The 14,944-nt window shown below is 43.1% G+C and overlaps 1 protein-coding gene across 1 annotated transcript; it reads right to left on the bottom strand.

Annotated features, from left to right (window-relative positions):
* Positions 1–4,331: 4,331 nt before the first annotated feature.
* Positions 4,332–14,685, bottom strand: ZFAND1 (zinc finger AN1-type containing 1). Its single transcript, XM_033007934.2, has 8 exons — positions 14,565–14,685; positions 13,827–13,869; positions 11,821–11,860; positions 11,364–11,491; positions 11,189–11,280; positions 10,242–10,366; positions 6,329–6,484; positions 4,332–6,173 (listed from the first exon to the last, which is right to left on the bottom strand). Exons 1-8 carry the CDS (start codon positions 14,617–14,619, stop codon positions 6,003–6,005), a joined length of 810 nt encoding a protein of 269 aa, XP_032863825.2. The 5' UTR covers positions 14,620–14,685; the 3' UTR covers positions 4,332–6,002.
* Between the last annotated feature and the right edge of the window lie 259 nt (positions 14,686–14,944).

Raw genomic sequence — 14,944 nt, 5'->3', positions numbered from 1 at the left:
ATTGGAGAGCTGGTGAGCCACTTCATCCACCACCAGTGTTTCTGAAATCTCCGTATTTCCAGGCCAGTACTGCCTATGAGTTGGCATACAACGATGGTGTGATCCATACAGATTTCCACTACATGTGTCATGTGTGTTCGACTTCATCTGAATCTGTGGGTAGCTGCGCGTTGTCCTGATCATAATAAATCATCTCTAGCCTGGCTAATTCCCTCAGGTACTGGATACCTCTCTCCATGGTGGTCCACTTGCCTGGGTGACATATAACACCTTAACAGGATACCTTTCCTTCACACTTGACAGGAGTCACCTCCAGAGGCTGAGGATTTCTGCCCCTTTTCTATCACCTTGTCAATGCCCCCTGCCCTAGAAAGTGAGTCCAGCTGCTTGGCTTCCCTACCCTCTAATTCCAGGCTACCGGCCCCGTTATCCCAGCAGAGAAGCCAGGTGATAATGTGCTGACCTGGATGCTGGCTGAAATCTTTTTGCGTCTCCTGCAGCTCACTCAGGGATAGGGATGGAGTGGTTACCTCATATTCTGCCTCTTCCTCATGTTCTCGTGGTGGCCCTGCTTTGTTCTTTACTAAATTAGCTGACTTTTGTGCCCATTCATTCTTCTGTATAGGGATGACTGATAATGGCACTGGTAGATTCTCTGGTTCAGCTGCATCACCCACAGCTGGGGTTTGGGTAGCTGCAATGCTTTTAACCGGGGTTTGAATAGCTGCAGTGCTTGTCACAGAGGTTGGAGTAACTGCAGTGCCTGTTGCCAGGATCTGAGTAGCTGCAGTGCCTGTCACTGAGGTCAATCTCTGGGTGGTATTCTTAGTTTTTTAACACTAAACGACCTGAAGCACATTCAGCAGACATAGCAATAGGATCATGCTGGTTTGAGCATCCCAAGAATATTCAAAATTTTCAAAATTCTCAAACGCTATTGTAATTAGCCTAGCGGAGAAGGGGAAGATGTGAGAAGATGCCTTTTCCATAGGTTGGTTCCCCAAGGAGAAAAGGTAAAAAGTGTAATTATTAAGTGACCAGAAAATGGCACATGAGATACAGAGATGATGGCAATGCTGACTTCAAATACCAGATTGGTCTCACAATCAGTGTGATGCAGCACAGCAGAATGATACCTGTCCTGGGTTTGAGTGAGTGGTGGGGTTTTTTGGTAGCAGAGGGGGCTATAAGGGTGGCTCCCTGTGAGAAGCTTCTCGAAGCTCCCCCAGCCCCAAGTCAGCTCCACCTCTGCACCAAAACTGAGCCAATCAGCTGCGCCTCTGCGATAACGTATTTAAGAAGGGACGTGGTGACATGCAGTTGGACTTGTGAGGAGGAGTTGCTGCAGCTGCATGAACACCAAGGTCAGTGGAGGAACGGAGGAAGAAAGGAGGGGGGAGGTGTGCCGGAGCAGAGACCCCCCTGTATCCTGTGGTGAGACGGCAGGGCGGCCCCCCCCGGCCACCCATGAAGATCTACGGTGGAGCAGACACTGATTTATGGCCTGTGTTTTTCACCTGGATCATCAAGGTGCTGTGCCCAAAGAAGGCCGGGGTCTTGTGGGAAAAGGTAGCCCTGCTGCTGTAATTCAGCACTGGGAGGATTGAAGCATGTGAGGGTGTTCCACGCTGGAGCAGCTCGGGAAGGGCTGCAGCCATAGGAGGGACTCCAGTCAGAGAAAGTTAGTGACCCATGATGGAGCAGTGTGGGGAACGCTGCGGCCCATGGGAGGGACTCAGGTTGGAGAAAGTTTGTGGAGGACTGTCTCCTGTGAGAGGGGGACCATGATGGAGCAGGAGGAACAAGTTCCAGAAGCTCCCCCCACCGAAGATGGAAGAGGAGTCAGCACTGACTGCACCCCCATTCCCTGCCCCCTGTGCTGCTGGGGGGAGGAGGTAGAGATATTGGGAGCAGAGGTGAGCCCGGGAAGAAGGGAGGGGTGGGGGGAAGGTGTTCTCAAGATGTGGCAATGCTTCTCACTGTCCTACTCTGTTAGGTGTTGTTAGTGTCTGTAATAAATGTATGTTCTTTTTTTTCTTCCCGTAACGAGTCTGCCTCTTGCTCATGACCATAATGGGTGATTTTCCCATCCTGGCCCTATCTCAAACCCCAAGCCTGGCTCTCTGTCCCTTCTTATTGCCAAAAGAGAAGGGGGAGAGAGTGGCTGCGTGGTGTTTGGCTGCCGACCAGGCTGAAACCATGACAATACTCTTGATCCAGACTCCAGTGCTGATAACCAGCACAACAGTGAGCAAATAAGGTGTTACACCACACAGCTCTAGTAACAACTCTGAGCACAAATCAGTCAACATTGTGACCAGTGACTATTAAGCCAATACAATGAATACTTACAACAGATTTGTTTTAACACACTCTGATCAGATCTGTCATTATTTCAACCCTTCGGGCCCCATGCTGGGTGCCAAAAAGGACCGTCGTGGTTTAGGCCCAGCCAGCAACTAGGTACTACGTGGCCGCTCACTCACTCCTCCTGAAACCGATGAAAATGAAAGTATGAGAGATTACTGACTGCTTTCTTAGCGTGATGTATTATTTTTTGATTGCTACAGCATTTCCCAGCTGATCTAACAAGTCACATATCCAAGTAAAATTGAGCTCTTGATGTTAATATAACCCTTCTCAAACTGCATTATGTATATCAGAAATGTATGCCAGGCAATTCTGTAGCAGTGTTTAAACTGGAACAAGGCCAGGATCTGCTACCAAGAACATTCTCAGCAGTAAAATGCTTGCAAATCCTTGACCTTGTGCATTCTCTAATATTACTATACAGATACAACAACCAAAAAGCTTGATATTCACCTATTTTAATAGTTTGGCTGATAGTACTGTTTATTATAAAATCATTAAGTATTTATTTTGACAAATTCCTCTTCTCAGTTAAGTAATTGTGTGCATTTTCTGTGCATCTACTCAGAGTGAGTTTAACATTTATTAACTTTGAAGTGAAACATTTCATCAACTTCTAAACATAAGCCTGTAAAGTTAACAGTGGTTTCAAATGTCAGATATCTCCTCCAAAGTGTTTATTTTTTTCAAGCCAATTGTTTATCTTTCCCTATGAAAATGTGCTAAGAAAATAAGCTTTAGAAAAACAAAGAATTTTATATGCTAAGTAAAGATATGCTAGAGCCTAAACAGCTAAAATGTGAGCAATTCTAGCCTAGGTAAGATACTAAAGCTCTGGGAAAGTTTCTGCTTTTATTCCTAGAGTTGATGATTAGGACAGAGTTTTCACCTCTCCTCAATTATTTACCTGTCAGACTAGCTTGATTTGATTTTGCTTCTCAGTTTCTGAAAACTAAATGTAATGAGCTTCTATATACAATCCCAGGCACATTCCTGGAATAAGATGAAAGCGAATGTGAAAACTTTTTGGAGTTTTATCAACTGTGACTCGCTGTATTTGTACTGTCATTTACAGGCTGCTAGCCCTTAGCAATAACTGGTGACTGATGAAAGCAAACTTCCTGGGAAAACCTTTGAGATCTCCCCAAAGGTTTACTTCCTGCATCCCAAGTCTATCTTCTCTCTATCCACAACAAATGTTAATTATTTTTCCTGAAACTGCTATGGCAGAAAAAAACGGGGCAGAAGGAAGGGGATAAGTAGGGAATGAGGATTTTCTGCTGAAAAAAAGAGACCCTGTTCTATAGCAGTATTTACCACTTGGCTTCTGCAACAACAGCAGGGGGAGCAAGTTCAGGGCTCTTCTGCAACTCACTTGTCCCACAGTGACGGTGGCCTCTTACTGCGTATTTCTTACCACAGCAGCCTAAAATGCAAAGAAAGGTGAATAGCGAATTGCAGAGGAAAGGGAGGAAAAGAAATAACAAGGGAAGAGGGAACTATTCCTCTTGTGCTGGAAAGGGAGATGACAAACAGCTGGATAGATAGACAGGGGAAAGTGGAGACATACATGTATACTTCTGAGTGCCAGGAAATAAAGATTTCCAAAACATTCAGCCACTGAGGACCCTTTCCTTCATGGAAACCAGAAGCACCCTGCTTTCTGTGACGTCCACACCACATCCAGTAAAATAATCTATCAATAACTAAGTTATGTTAAAACTACAGTAAAGGGTAATGTAAGGCAAAATAAGAACCATTAACAGGCACATGCTGAGATGTTTTGGGGTTTTATGCAAGTCCAATCAATATATAAGAATCCTACAGGTATTCCTAAATTGCTGTAAAGGTATACTGCTTGGTAGTACCAAAACCCATGATACTTTACAGCCGCTTGAACAAGACAACATTGCTGTTCTGCCAATGGAATACCTTTGAAAAAGATGATAGGCAGACTCCTCTTACATTGTGATTTTTTAGTTTTATTGCAGCTGTGTCTCCAGTGGGCATATCATACATGGCTGTTTGTTTTCAAACCAGTACAAATGAACCAGAATGTAGTGTTATAGCCAGTGGACAATGGTTCCCTTTAGGCAAGCATGTACTAGAGGAAGACCTGGATGGTTTTTCTCAGTTAGTGAACAGAGTAACTGAATGAGCCTTGATTCAGATTTGTGAATGCCCAGGTGACCGTGGTGCACTGTCCACCTCCACTTGCAGGTCAGAGTGCACCTCTCTGCTTCATGTCAGTTCTCCGAACAAAACTCCATTTCTCACAGGACTAGCAATACTCCTTAGCCTTATGTCCCCTGCCCTCCCCATAGAGTCTCTCCCCACTTCTGTGTCCTGCAATGGCAGGACAATGTCCCTGCAATGCATCATATTGACATTTTTGAACAATGTAGACATTCAGTCTCCCTGTGGCCCAGTTACACCTCTGGGAATTGCTTAGTATGTTCAGTCACGGCGCACGTATAAGCTGCAACGTCCTTGCGAACTTGGGAACAGCACATGAAGATAGTTGCCTGAAAAAGAAAGGCAGCTCTTCTCTTTTCAAACTCGTTGAAAGGTGAATCACACTGATCTAGCAGTGACTCAGGCTGCGGGAAACAGATTTCTCCACCTCTGCCTGAATACTGCACCCTGCTTACAAGCCACTAGGTCCTTCCAGTAGCAATGGATCCTCCTTACATGCTGCACTGATTGCAGCTGAAAATCTTGCTAGCCTTTTCAGTGTCTGATGACCAGTTTGCCTCAGTACTTCTTTCACACTGCACAGCACCACGGAGCGGTAGGAACACACCACAGCCTTGCAGATGGAGCTCAGGCTTGTGCTTTCCACTGCTGTTTACACCTGTTTGTACACTGTTCTGTCACTGTGGGATTGCCTTTAGAGCTCCTCCCAGTTGGAGAACACTGGCTGAATAATTGTAAACAGATGAAAGCAAATTGTAGGGATTAATCTTGAAAGGGTTCTACTCCTCTAGCTTAGAGACAGGCCACTGCAGAATGAGTTTAGGTTGCAACAGGCCCATTGAAGGCAGATGAAGCAAGGCTCCTTGGTTACACATAAGAGCGTATGGTTAGGAAAGCGTTGGCCCTAATATTTGTGTGCAATGTTACATGTTTTTATGTTTTGGTAATGCAAAACAGCTATAACTGTGATAATCTTGCAGTTCTTCCTTGCTATGTTCACTCTGAATTTACAATCCAGCTTTGAAATCTACCAACTTGTATCCAAAAACTGGAATACATCAACTACTGATACTCTGAACAATCTTCTTAATGAGCACCAAACAATTTCAAGACATAATTGAGAAAGCTATTAATTCTATAGGTCATACTTATGCACCCAGACATATAACTTCATTACACACAATCACTGTAAACAACTGCTTTAAAACTTGGTAAGTCCATCTTGCAGACTGCTGAAGAGGAAAAAACAGATTTACTTCAGGTCAGAAAGGCCAGGATGAAATTGCAAGCTGTTGAATGCTAATGCTTCTAGTTGAACTGTTGTTCTTTCTCTCTTACCATATTTCTTCTTCTTTTACACAAGAATTAGAAAATGATAATTTAAAGTTCTCTTTATTATCTTTATTATATATTTTTTATTTGTGATAATTTACTGATTAACTAAAGTATGACTCTGTATCTTCTATAAATAGAACATCATTATCAAGATACTCCAAAATTATATTTCCACCATTGTACAATGGATAGTCTTTATCAGATAGCCATGTCTCCAAGGTGTGCTCAAATGGCAAGGCTTCTCCAGAGGCAGTATGGCATAATCTCAATTTCTGTAAGACAAATAGCACAGAAATTAACATCAAGATTTGCCTATCTGAGATGTAAGAAGTGGGATGGGAGAGGGACAAAAGAGTAAAAAAAAAAAAAAAAAAAAATTCAAATCAAGACCTAACAACCTGGAAAATGTTTCTTATTACTGATTTACCTGGGATGTTGATTTGTTGTTATCATTTTTAAGGCTTGCTAAGGAAGCTGCAAAATCTACTACTTTGCCAATACTCCACTTACTGGAAAAGAACATGGGCTTGCTTTTCTCTTTGTTCCCCCTTGGTAAAAATACTTGAAAGTAAATTCTTTCTGTCTAGAAAAACATAAAAAATAAACGAAAAATTATTCACAGATAAAACACATAATGCCAGTCATACACATCTAATAGATTTTCAGTAAAAACTTAAAGTTCAATGCAAAAATTATCAACTGAAACTAGTTCTATTCCATCAGGACGAAGGCCCCATTTTACTGCAGATTATAAATGACTGAGATCATCAAGTCATATCTATGTGCTGCAGGCACTTCTGTGATGGACAGTATGTTCGCCAGAGTCGACAGCTAGACTGTTACATACAGACAGGCATAAAAAGGTGTCTGCCCTAGGTTTACTAGACAATAATGACTGTTCTGGGGAGAAAAAGGTGAGTTTAAATAAGCAGTGCTGGCTTTTGGCAGCAGTTTAATGTCTCAAATTGTAATGTAAAGACAGTTAAAATAGAACGATTCACCACACTAGAAACGGCTGCTTCACAAACCAACATTCCAGTCACGGCCAGATAATCCTTTATCCTGTTCTTCCTCCTTTTAGGTACTAAATGCTCTTTCAATATCTACTAGACTGAAACATTTGTTTAAGAAATTCCAAAAGTAACCTATGGGGTGTGTGTGTGTGGGAGATCTTGAACAGGATTGAGACAATCCCTTCTTTACATTTATTTCTTTTTGACATTCAACAGAAGACACAGAGCAAGCTTGACTGGTATATTCATCAGTTCAGACCACCCTTCCTGAGTCCAAGCCAGACTATCAAACAAGACAGAAGCCTTCTTTTTAATATGTCTTCTCTATAAAAATATGGAACTACTTTTTCCCCAGCTATGTTTATAAAACTGAGTCTGAATTTCAACCTGTGCATTTTCCTCAAAATTTCAGTGCTCTCCACACACACCAAAAAATCTTGAACATCCAGGAATATTACAAAGGGACATGGAAAGCAGGACCTGAATCTTGCTAAAATGTAAAATGACCACAACTTGCAAAACAGCAAACACAACAGCCATCCTATTATGGACAAACACTAACATCACTCAACTGCTTATCTGTGCCCTGGCACCTTCCTACAGTTGCTCCTCCAGTTCTAAGGATGACGAGACAGTCTCCCACAGTTCATTGGAACTGAATTCACAAAACAGCTCATTCTGCTGTTGCATCCCTAACTATGGAATATGCCTCCTGGAATTTCTGTGCCATACCCAAGAAAATACCTGTCAGTCAGGGACACAATAACTAACACTAATTTACAGCACGGCCCTCCTGTTTTGAGCTGTTCAGTCTCCAGAGGGGTAACTCGTATCAGGTCTGACACCAAAAGAAGCAATCATCTGCAGAAAGCTAATCTCAACAAAGAGGTCAGAGCAAAGATATTTCTAAGATAGCCTGATTTTCCTGATTATAGAATAAGAAAGGTCGGGAAGAACCTCTGGTGTCATGTGGTCCACACCAATGATCAAAGGGGAACTTTAAAGCTGGACCTAACTATAAGGGTAGATCAGGTTGCTCCAAGTCAGATTCAATCAAGTTTTGAACATCCCAAAGATTCCACAAATTTTCAGAGCAGCTTGTTCCAAAGTCTGACCACCACCCTCATTGTGATTTTTCTTCCTATTATCTAATCAGAATTTCATATGTTGCAGCTTGTGCCCACTGCCCCTGTCCTTTTGCTGTGCACCCCCAAGAAAAATGTGTCCATTTCTATATAGTGATGAGAGAACAAAAGTGCCAAGGAGGCATTATGAAGGTTAACAGGTTTAATTTATCTTGTTAGAATTACTGCTATTCTAGATGACTAAACAATGATATCAAAATGAGAAAATTAATAGTAAGAGAAATTAGCATACAGCAATTTGTGCTATACCTTTTAGAGCTTACTGGCTTCTGAATTAGGAAGCAACTTTAAAAATTTTATTATATATATTGAGGGTGGATTTTTTAAATTATGTTCCACAATATTTGAAATTAATCACTTTCCCTCCAGTACATACTTATTAAAGTGGTACTATCTGTGAAGAATGCTATAAGCAGTTCTTTGTATTATGACTTGTGCCTATGCAGAGTTATCTAATTTCTAAGCATGAAAAAGTATAAAAAAAGAAATCCGTAAGAAGACTGAGTAATGTAATAGCTGTAGTTGTTTTAAAAATAATAAATAAATGTACTTTAGTAAGATAAGACCTAACAATAGCACTATCACGTAGAATGTCTTCAGTATTATAAAATAAATGTAACAGGCCTAAACTTGGTGTGCCCCAACATAACGATGTGGTGAAAAGTTGTTTAAATGCAGTTCTTTTAAGAGGGTGCGTAAGTACAGATCTAAAGTGACACCCAAGATGAAAGAATCAAGTTGTTTCCATACCCAACATAGTCCTGATGTGTGAAAAAAGACCTGAACACCGTGTTTGACTGGCCACGGTAGTGAAAAACAATATGGAATCTCTGAAATACTTCAACAATCAAAGAAATTAAAGGCTGAAAGAAACATAAAGCAACTGACAAAACCTTTTTCCAACCCAAAGGCAGGAACAACTGACCCGAGGCCCTTCATACCTCAGGCAGAAATGTAATAAATGTCTATTAAATCTGAGTAGCAGAAATACGAATGGAGCTTCGCAGAACACAAAGCTCAGTTTCGTATGAGACAGGTTCAATCGGACTGGTACAGAGTTGTGCAAACTGTGTCCTGTCTGCGTCAGAAGCTTCTCAGTACCGAGCAGGGGAAGCATCCCTCTGTGATGGGTTGCCCATGAGTGACCGGTACCGCGGGCTCCTGACCCCTGGTAGTATGGTTAGTATAACCAACACCATTTTATATGGCAAACAGACATTCTCTGTGACCAAACTGGGCACAGATCAGTCCCCTCTCCCCTCTTCCTGATGGCCTTGAAGGTCTTGAGCACCACGCAGACTTCTTTTCTCTGTCCCTATCAGCTTCAATGTCCCTGGACGCCAGGCTGGCTACTCCCCTCCCGACCGGCCTTGAAGGTTCCAGGTACCTGGCCAACCCAGTGGTGATGACCCTGTCACAGAAGAGGGAAGCGCAGCAGCACACAAAACCCTGGCCATAAAAACAAGCTGTTGCAAGCACTAGGTGGGACACGGACCAGAACTGCTGCTGGACTGCAAAACCTTCGATCCCCCAGTGGCCAGGGATGCCTTTACAGTCATCTGCTTCCTCCGAGGACTGAGTGACGCATATTCTTTTATGAGTTTCGAATCTAGGTGATGAATATGATATTGATACTGCAAGACAAGTATAAAGATTTGACCTGATCTGCAGAGGGTCCAGGTGATTAGGACCCATAAGCTAAGCTGTGCTCTGAAATTCTGTGCTATGCTACTTATAAAATTGTGCTATACCGATTCCGATTATAAAAATTCTGTGATACTCTGATCTTACATTTCTGTTGTGCTGATCATAAAAGTCTGTTAAAACAATACTGTTTTAATTTATCTACAACTTAATGCCGTCATCATTCCACTAAGGATCTCCAAAAGAACCTGCCTATCCCCACAGTGTTGGGTGACAGCCATACGGCAGGCAAAAAATTTTTGCTATAAAATAAAGGAATTTGACCTGACTGCTCCTAACTCTACACAGACATCTTATAAAAGACATAAGACTAGTGAGATTGTTTTTGGGTACCAGGCTGAAATAGGTGTATAAATGCACGTGGACTTGAAGAATTAGATCCAAAACCAAACTGAGGTAACCTAGATGAAGAACAAGAAATTTAGAAAACTTCCCATTTCCTTTGAGAATTCAGTTAATGAAAGCAAACATGACTGACCTGAGGCAAGGACTTGTCCCCACACGCATGCATTTTCAGTTTCATTAATGCCACTTTTGCTGCTGTCTCACTGTTTTTTGCTCCTTTACGTTTTTTGCTTTTTGCTTCCTCATTTTTTTTAGAATCTGAGAACAATATTATTCCTGTTAGTGTGGTGATTCAGACTGTCTCTTAAACACATCCTGGAATTAGCCTATCGGGCCTCATTGTATGTCCTAAGTTCCCATCCCTTTCATGTCCTTTTCATGTCCACCTGAGGTCCTATCAGGTACTCCTGTTCAAGAATATCTGGAATTGTTACAGTTCCAGCCAAACTCCTTTACACTGAAAAGTAGATGAACACTACCATGAGGTAAACACAGGTTGAAAAAGCCAAATAGATACAAATTCCCAAGTTTCTACACCTGTGGCCATCACAGTATTCATATGGCAACAGTTTCAGGTCCTCTGTTCTACACATAACCCCAGGGTCCAGTCAGGCAGTGTTGTTTATTCTCCTTCCTGTCCTAGAGCTTGTTTAAAAGCTGCAAACATTACATTGTAGACTCACATTTTTTTGCTGTCTTGGATGTGTATGTATAATCCCAGCAGATTGGCGTGCGCACCCAACACAATACAATTGTATTATCTGCACATGAATTAATATGCAAATAATAATGGCTAGGTACAGTTAATTACCTTATAGTACTCATAGAATGAGAACAAGACAGTAATTCTGAAAGAAACCTAAGCTTAATCTTTAAAGATTCTCTTTATAAACATATGCTACTCTTGTTTTGTCTGTCTAGATGAACAGTATTACCTGCTGACATGTGAGTTCAGGGCTATTTAAACAAGGAACCCTCATCCTTTCTTCTTGTTTGGTCAAACCTGAACTCTCAGAGGAGGTCACAAGCTCAAATAACCTTCTGAAGAAAACTGTAGAATATATAACCCACTGTACTTGCCTATAATATGTTTAACTAGCTGCTGGGTGGCAGCCATTCGAGGTGTTGGTGTGTCCAGTTTCTCACATTCATGGTCTGATTGATGCCGGTGTCTGTAAGTGACAGTGTAAAACTTTTATTACCTTTTCCATATGCTAATAAACGACTCTTGATGTTTAAACACTGTTCCACTCACCTTAGGCAAAAATGTTTTTTACAGTAAGGACATAAAACTGGCAAAAGTTCCTTTCTGTTGCAGTCCTTGTATGAGCAGGGGTAAGATCTGTGCTGATCTGGTTTCACAGAATTGTTTCTTGTATTCACCTAGGCATTTGTACAAAATATTTTGTGTAAATCAACAGGTATTACAGATACAAGTGACCACCCCAGCTTTCCAAAAGAAATGTGCTAGCTCTCCATTTTATGAGCAAAACTAGTCCAGTGATTCTCTCCTCAGAGTTAGAAAAGGAACCATCATCCCACTTAAACTCAATTTACTTCTGACAGGCAGAAAAAGAGTAGATTCATTTCTTTAAGTTTGTCACATTTTCAGTTAAATAATTCATACTTATATACTATGTGTATATATCTAATCTGAAAATAAACAGTTAAATTGCACAGAATTTTAAATTAGTCATATATTATTAGATTACCTCAGAACATCCATGAGCATCCCGGCTCCTGTGCTGAAGGCTTTGTGACAAAATAAGAAAATATCACATCGTTATCAACATTTCAGGAAAAGAAAGCTGCATGTGAAAACATTTAAGTGTTTAAAGAATGATCTGACAAGTTTTATCATGGGAACACTTCAACTAAATAATTTATCTTCTCCAAAATTTGTCCTAATCTATGCATTTCGCATCTTGACTGGATTGATCATAGTCGTCCTGACTATGTAAAACATTTAGCTCTTGGAATTTATGCCCCAAGATAACAAACTATTCCAAGAGAATAAAAGCATTGTCATGCTTAAGAATTCAGCTCGAAGCAACTGGAATTTGTCTGTTTTAATGGATTTTTAATCACCTTCCACAAGAGCAGAAATCCCTTGAAGGCTTCTAACACGTTAAAGTGAAATCTGCCCTCAGGTTATCTGAGTTTATCTCAGCTGCCCTCAGATAATGTGAAGTGTAAATCAAAGTGCATGCCCTGATTTGAACCTTGGAAGAAACTTCAATTTTTTTTTCTACATGAAAAAATACTCCCCTTCCACCCCCCAGAAAAACCCCAGTACAAAACAGGGTCTAAATGAGATCCCTTCCAAAATAATCTACCTGTATTCTAGAGATATTCCCACTGGTTTCAAACCTCCACAACAGCTGCTTGGGAAAAATGTGGCAAGTTCAATGAAACAATTATTTTTTAAGTAAATGTATCTGAATTGAGTCACAGAATGTTTTATACAACATATAGGTCTACACAACTGCCACACTGAGATCTTACAGGAAAACCCACTTAATTTCCTTTAATGACAGGGTCACCCATCTAGTTCACGTAGAGAAGCCAGTAGGTGTGTCATTTTGGGATTTTAGCATGGCTTTTTATACTGTCTCTCACGGTATCCTTCTGGACAACAAGTCCAGCACACAGCTAGACAAGTCTACAATATGATGGGTGAGCAATGGGCTGATGGGTCGGGCTGGAAGAGTTACAGTAAATGGGGTTACATCAGGCTGGTGGCCAGTCACCAGTGGGGGTCCCCATAGCTCAATCTTAGGACTAGTGCTCTTTAATGTTTTTATAAATGATCTAGACACAGGAATTGAATGTACACTGAGTAAGTTTGCCAACAACACTGAACTAGGAGGAGCTGTGGACTCCCTTGAGGGACAAGAGGCCTTACAGAGAGATCTGGATAGACTGGAGAGCTGGGCAGTCACCAATCGTATGAACTTCAACAAGAGCAAGTGCAGGATTCTCCACCTGGGATGGAATAATCCTGGTTATACAAAAAAACTGGGGAACAAGAGATCGGAGAGCAGCCTTGCAGAAAGAGATCTAGGGGGTGTGGGTGGATGGCAAATCGAATACGAGTCAAGAGCGTGCCCTGGCAGACAAAAGGGCCAACGGTGTCCTGGGGTGCATCAGGCCCTGCACAGCTAGCCGGTCGAGGGAGGTGACTGTCCCACTCTGTGCTGCACTGGTGCAGCCCCACCGCGAGTACTGTGTGCAGTTTTGGGTGCCTCAATGTAAGAAGGGCATCAGAATATTACAGTGTGTCCCAAGGAGGCTGACCAAGATGGTGAAAGGCCTTGAGGGCAAGACTTACAAGGAAGGGCTGAGGTCCCTTGGTTTGTTCAGCTTGGAAAAGAGGAGGCTGAGGGGTGACCTTACTGCACTGTACATCTTCCTCGTGGGGGGAAGTGGAAGGGGAGGTGCTGATCTCCTCTCTGTTGACCAGCAGTAGGACACAAGGAAATGGAATGAAGCCGCGTCAGGGGAAGGTCAGGTTGGGCATTAGGAAAATGAGTGGTTAGTCACGGGAACAGGCTCCCCGGGGTCATGGCACCAAGCCTGTCAGAATTCAAGGAGTGTCTGGATGATGCTCTTAGTCATATGGTTGTTTTAGGTAGTCCTGCGAGGAGCAGTGAGTTGGACTCGGTGATCCTTATGGGCCCCTCCAAACTTGAGATAGTCTACAGTTCTATGAACTTACCAAAAAACACCTGAACAGCCATCACATACAAAGGGGAGAAAATCTGAAACAGAGATTTGTTTTCAGTTAAACATGGTCCTTGTTTTGCTAATATTTTCTAGTTCAATTTTTACATTATTAACTTTTGATTTCCTGTATCACTGGGGTAGATATATTTACAAGGACATTTACCAGCTCCATCTACCAAAATCATCTAAAGACCCAGCATCTCCTCTGTTTGTCAGTCCTGATAACCCTGCTCCTTCCTCTCTATCCTTCGTATCACACATACCATCCTTGCATAATTCAAATTGCATGTACTTCTTAAGTGCCTGCACACATCCCCCACCTACTGCAATCGGTTCTTACAGACAGAATCACTTCACTGTCTGCTGAACTCAGCCACATCACCAGCGGCAGCAGATGCCCACCCCCAGGCCATTAATCCATTTCTCCATCCTTCGGATTTCATCTTAATGGCCCACCCTGCAACTGGACTACAAAGCTCAGCTCCTGAAGATCTAAGCCACTTCATCTATAAGAACGCGCGGTCCCATCAAAAATCTTTCAGTACATGCCTTTCTGCTGCCTCTTTCTGAAAGGTTACATTTTTCTTAACATCATTTCCCGAGATCAGTGAAGGCAAGCAAGCGCGAAGAACGGAAAAGCAGGGGATTAACCAGCACGGAGCGCGCCCCGGCGGGGAGGCGCCGCCTCGCAGCGCCCATCGCCGCCAGGCCCCGCCGCGACCCGCCTTACCCAGCTGGCGGCAACCCGCCACCCCGCAGTGCCGCCCCACCTCCAGCTCCGCCATTTCCCGGGCGGCCGCGCGCGGGGACGCCGCGGGAGCGGAGCGCGCGAGGGCCGCCGGGCCACGGGAGGGTACCGCCCGCCGCGTGCGCCGGGAGGGGCGGGGCCGCCACGCAGAGGCGGGGGCGGTGATCCCCACCCCGGGGCGTGGCCGGCGGCGCTGTGGGCGGGGCCCGAGGGGCGCCAGGGACGGGGGTGTGGGCGGGGCCTGAGGCGGAGCTCCGCCCCCGCAGCGGGCTCGGTACTCTTCGTGCATTAGGGTGCTGCTATCGGGGGTGGGGGGAAAAGTCTTTTTTGTGCCCTGTTTTTATCGCCAGTTCCGTCAGCCC

Source organism: Tyto alba, unplaced genomic scaffold (genome assembly GCF_018691265.1).
Source record: "Tyto alba isolate M040663 unplaced genomic scaffold, T.alba_DEE_v4.0 Super-Scaffold_9, whole genome shotgun sequence".
NCBI lineage: Eukaryota > Metazoa > Chordata > Aves > Strigiformes > Tytonidae > Tyto > Tyto alba.
This window is presented reverse-complemented; position numbering and strand designations above follow the sequence as displayed.

Coding starts and splice junctions, on each gene's coding strand:
- ZFAND1 (XM_033007934.2), bottom strand. CDS start 14,619: ATGGCGGAGCTGGAGGTGGGGCGGCACTGCGGGGTGGCGGGTTGCCGC. Junction 10,367..11,188: donor GCTAGTTAAACATATTATAG/GCAAGTACAGTG, acceptor TATTGTTCTCAG/ATTCTAAAAAAAATGAGGAA. Junction 6,174..6,328: donor ACAACAAATCAACATCCCAG/GTAAATCAGTAA, acceptor TTTGTCTTACAG/AAATTGAGATTATGCCATAC.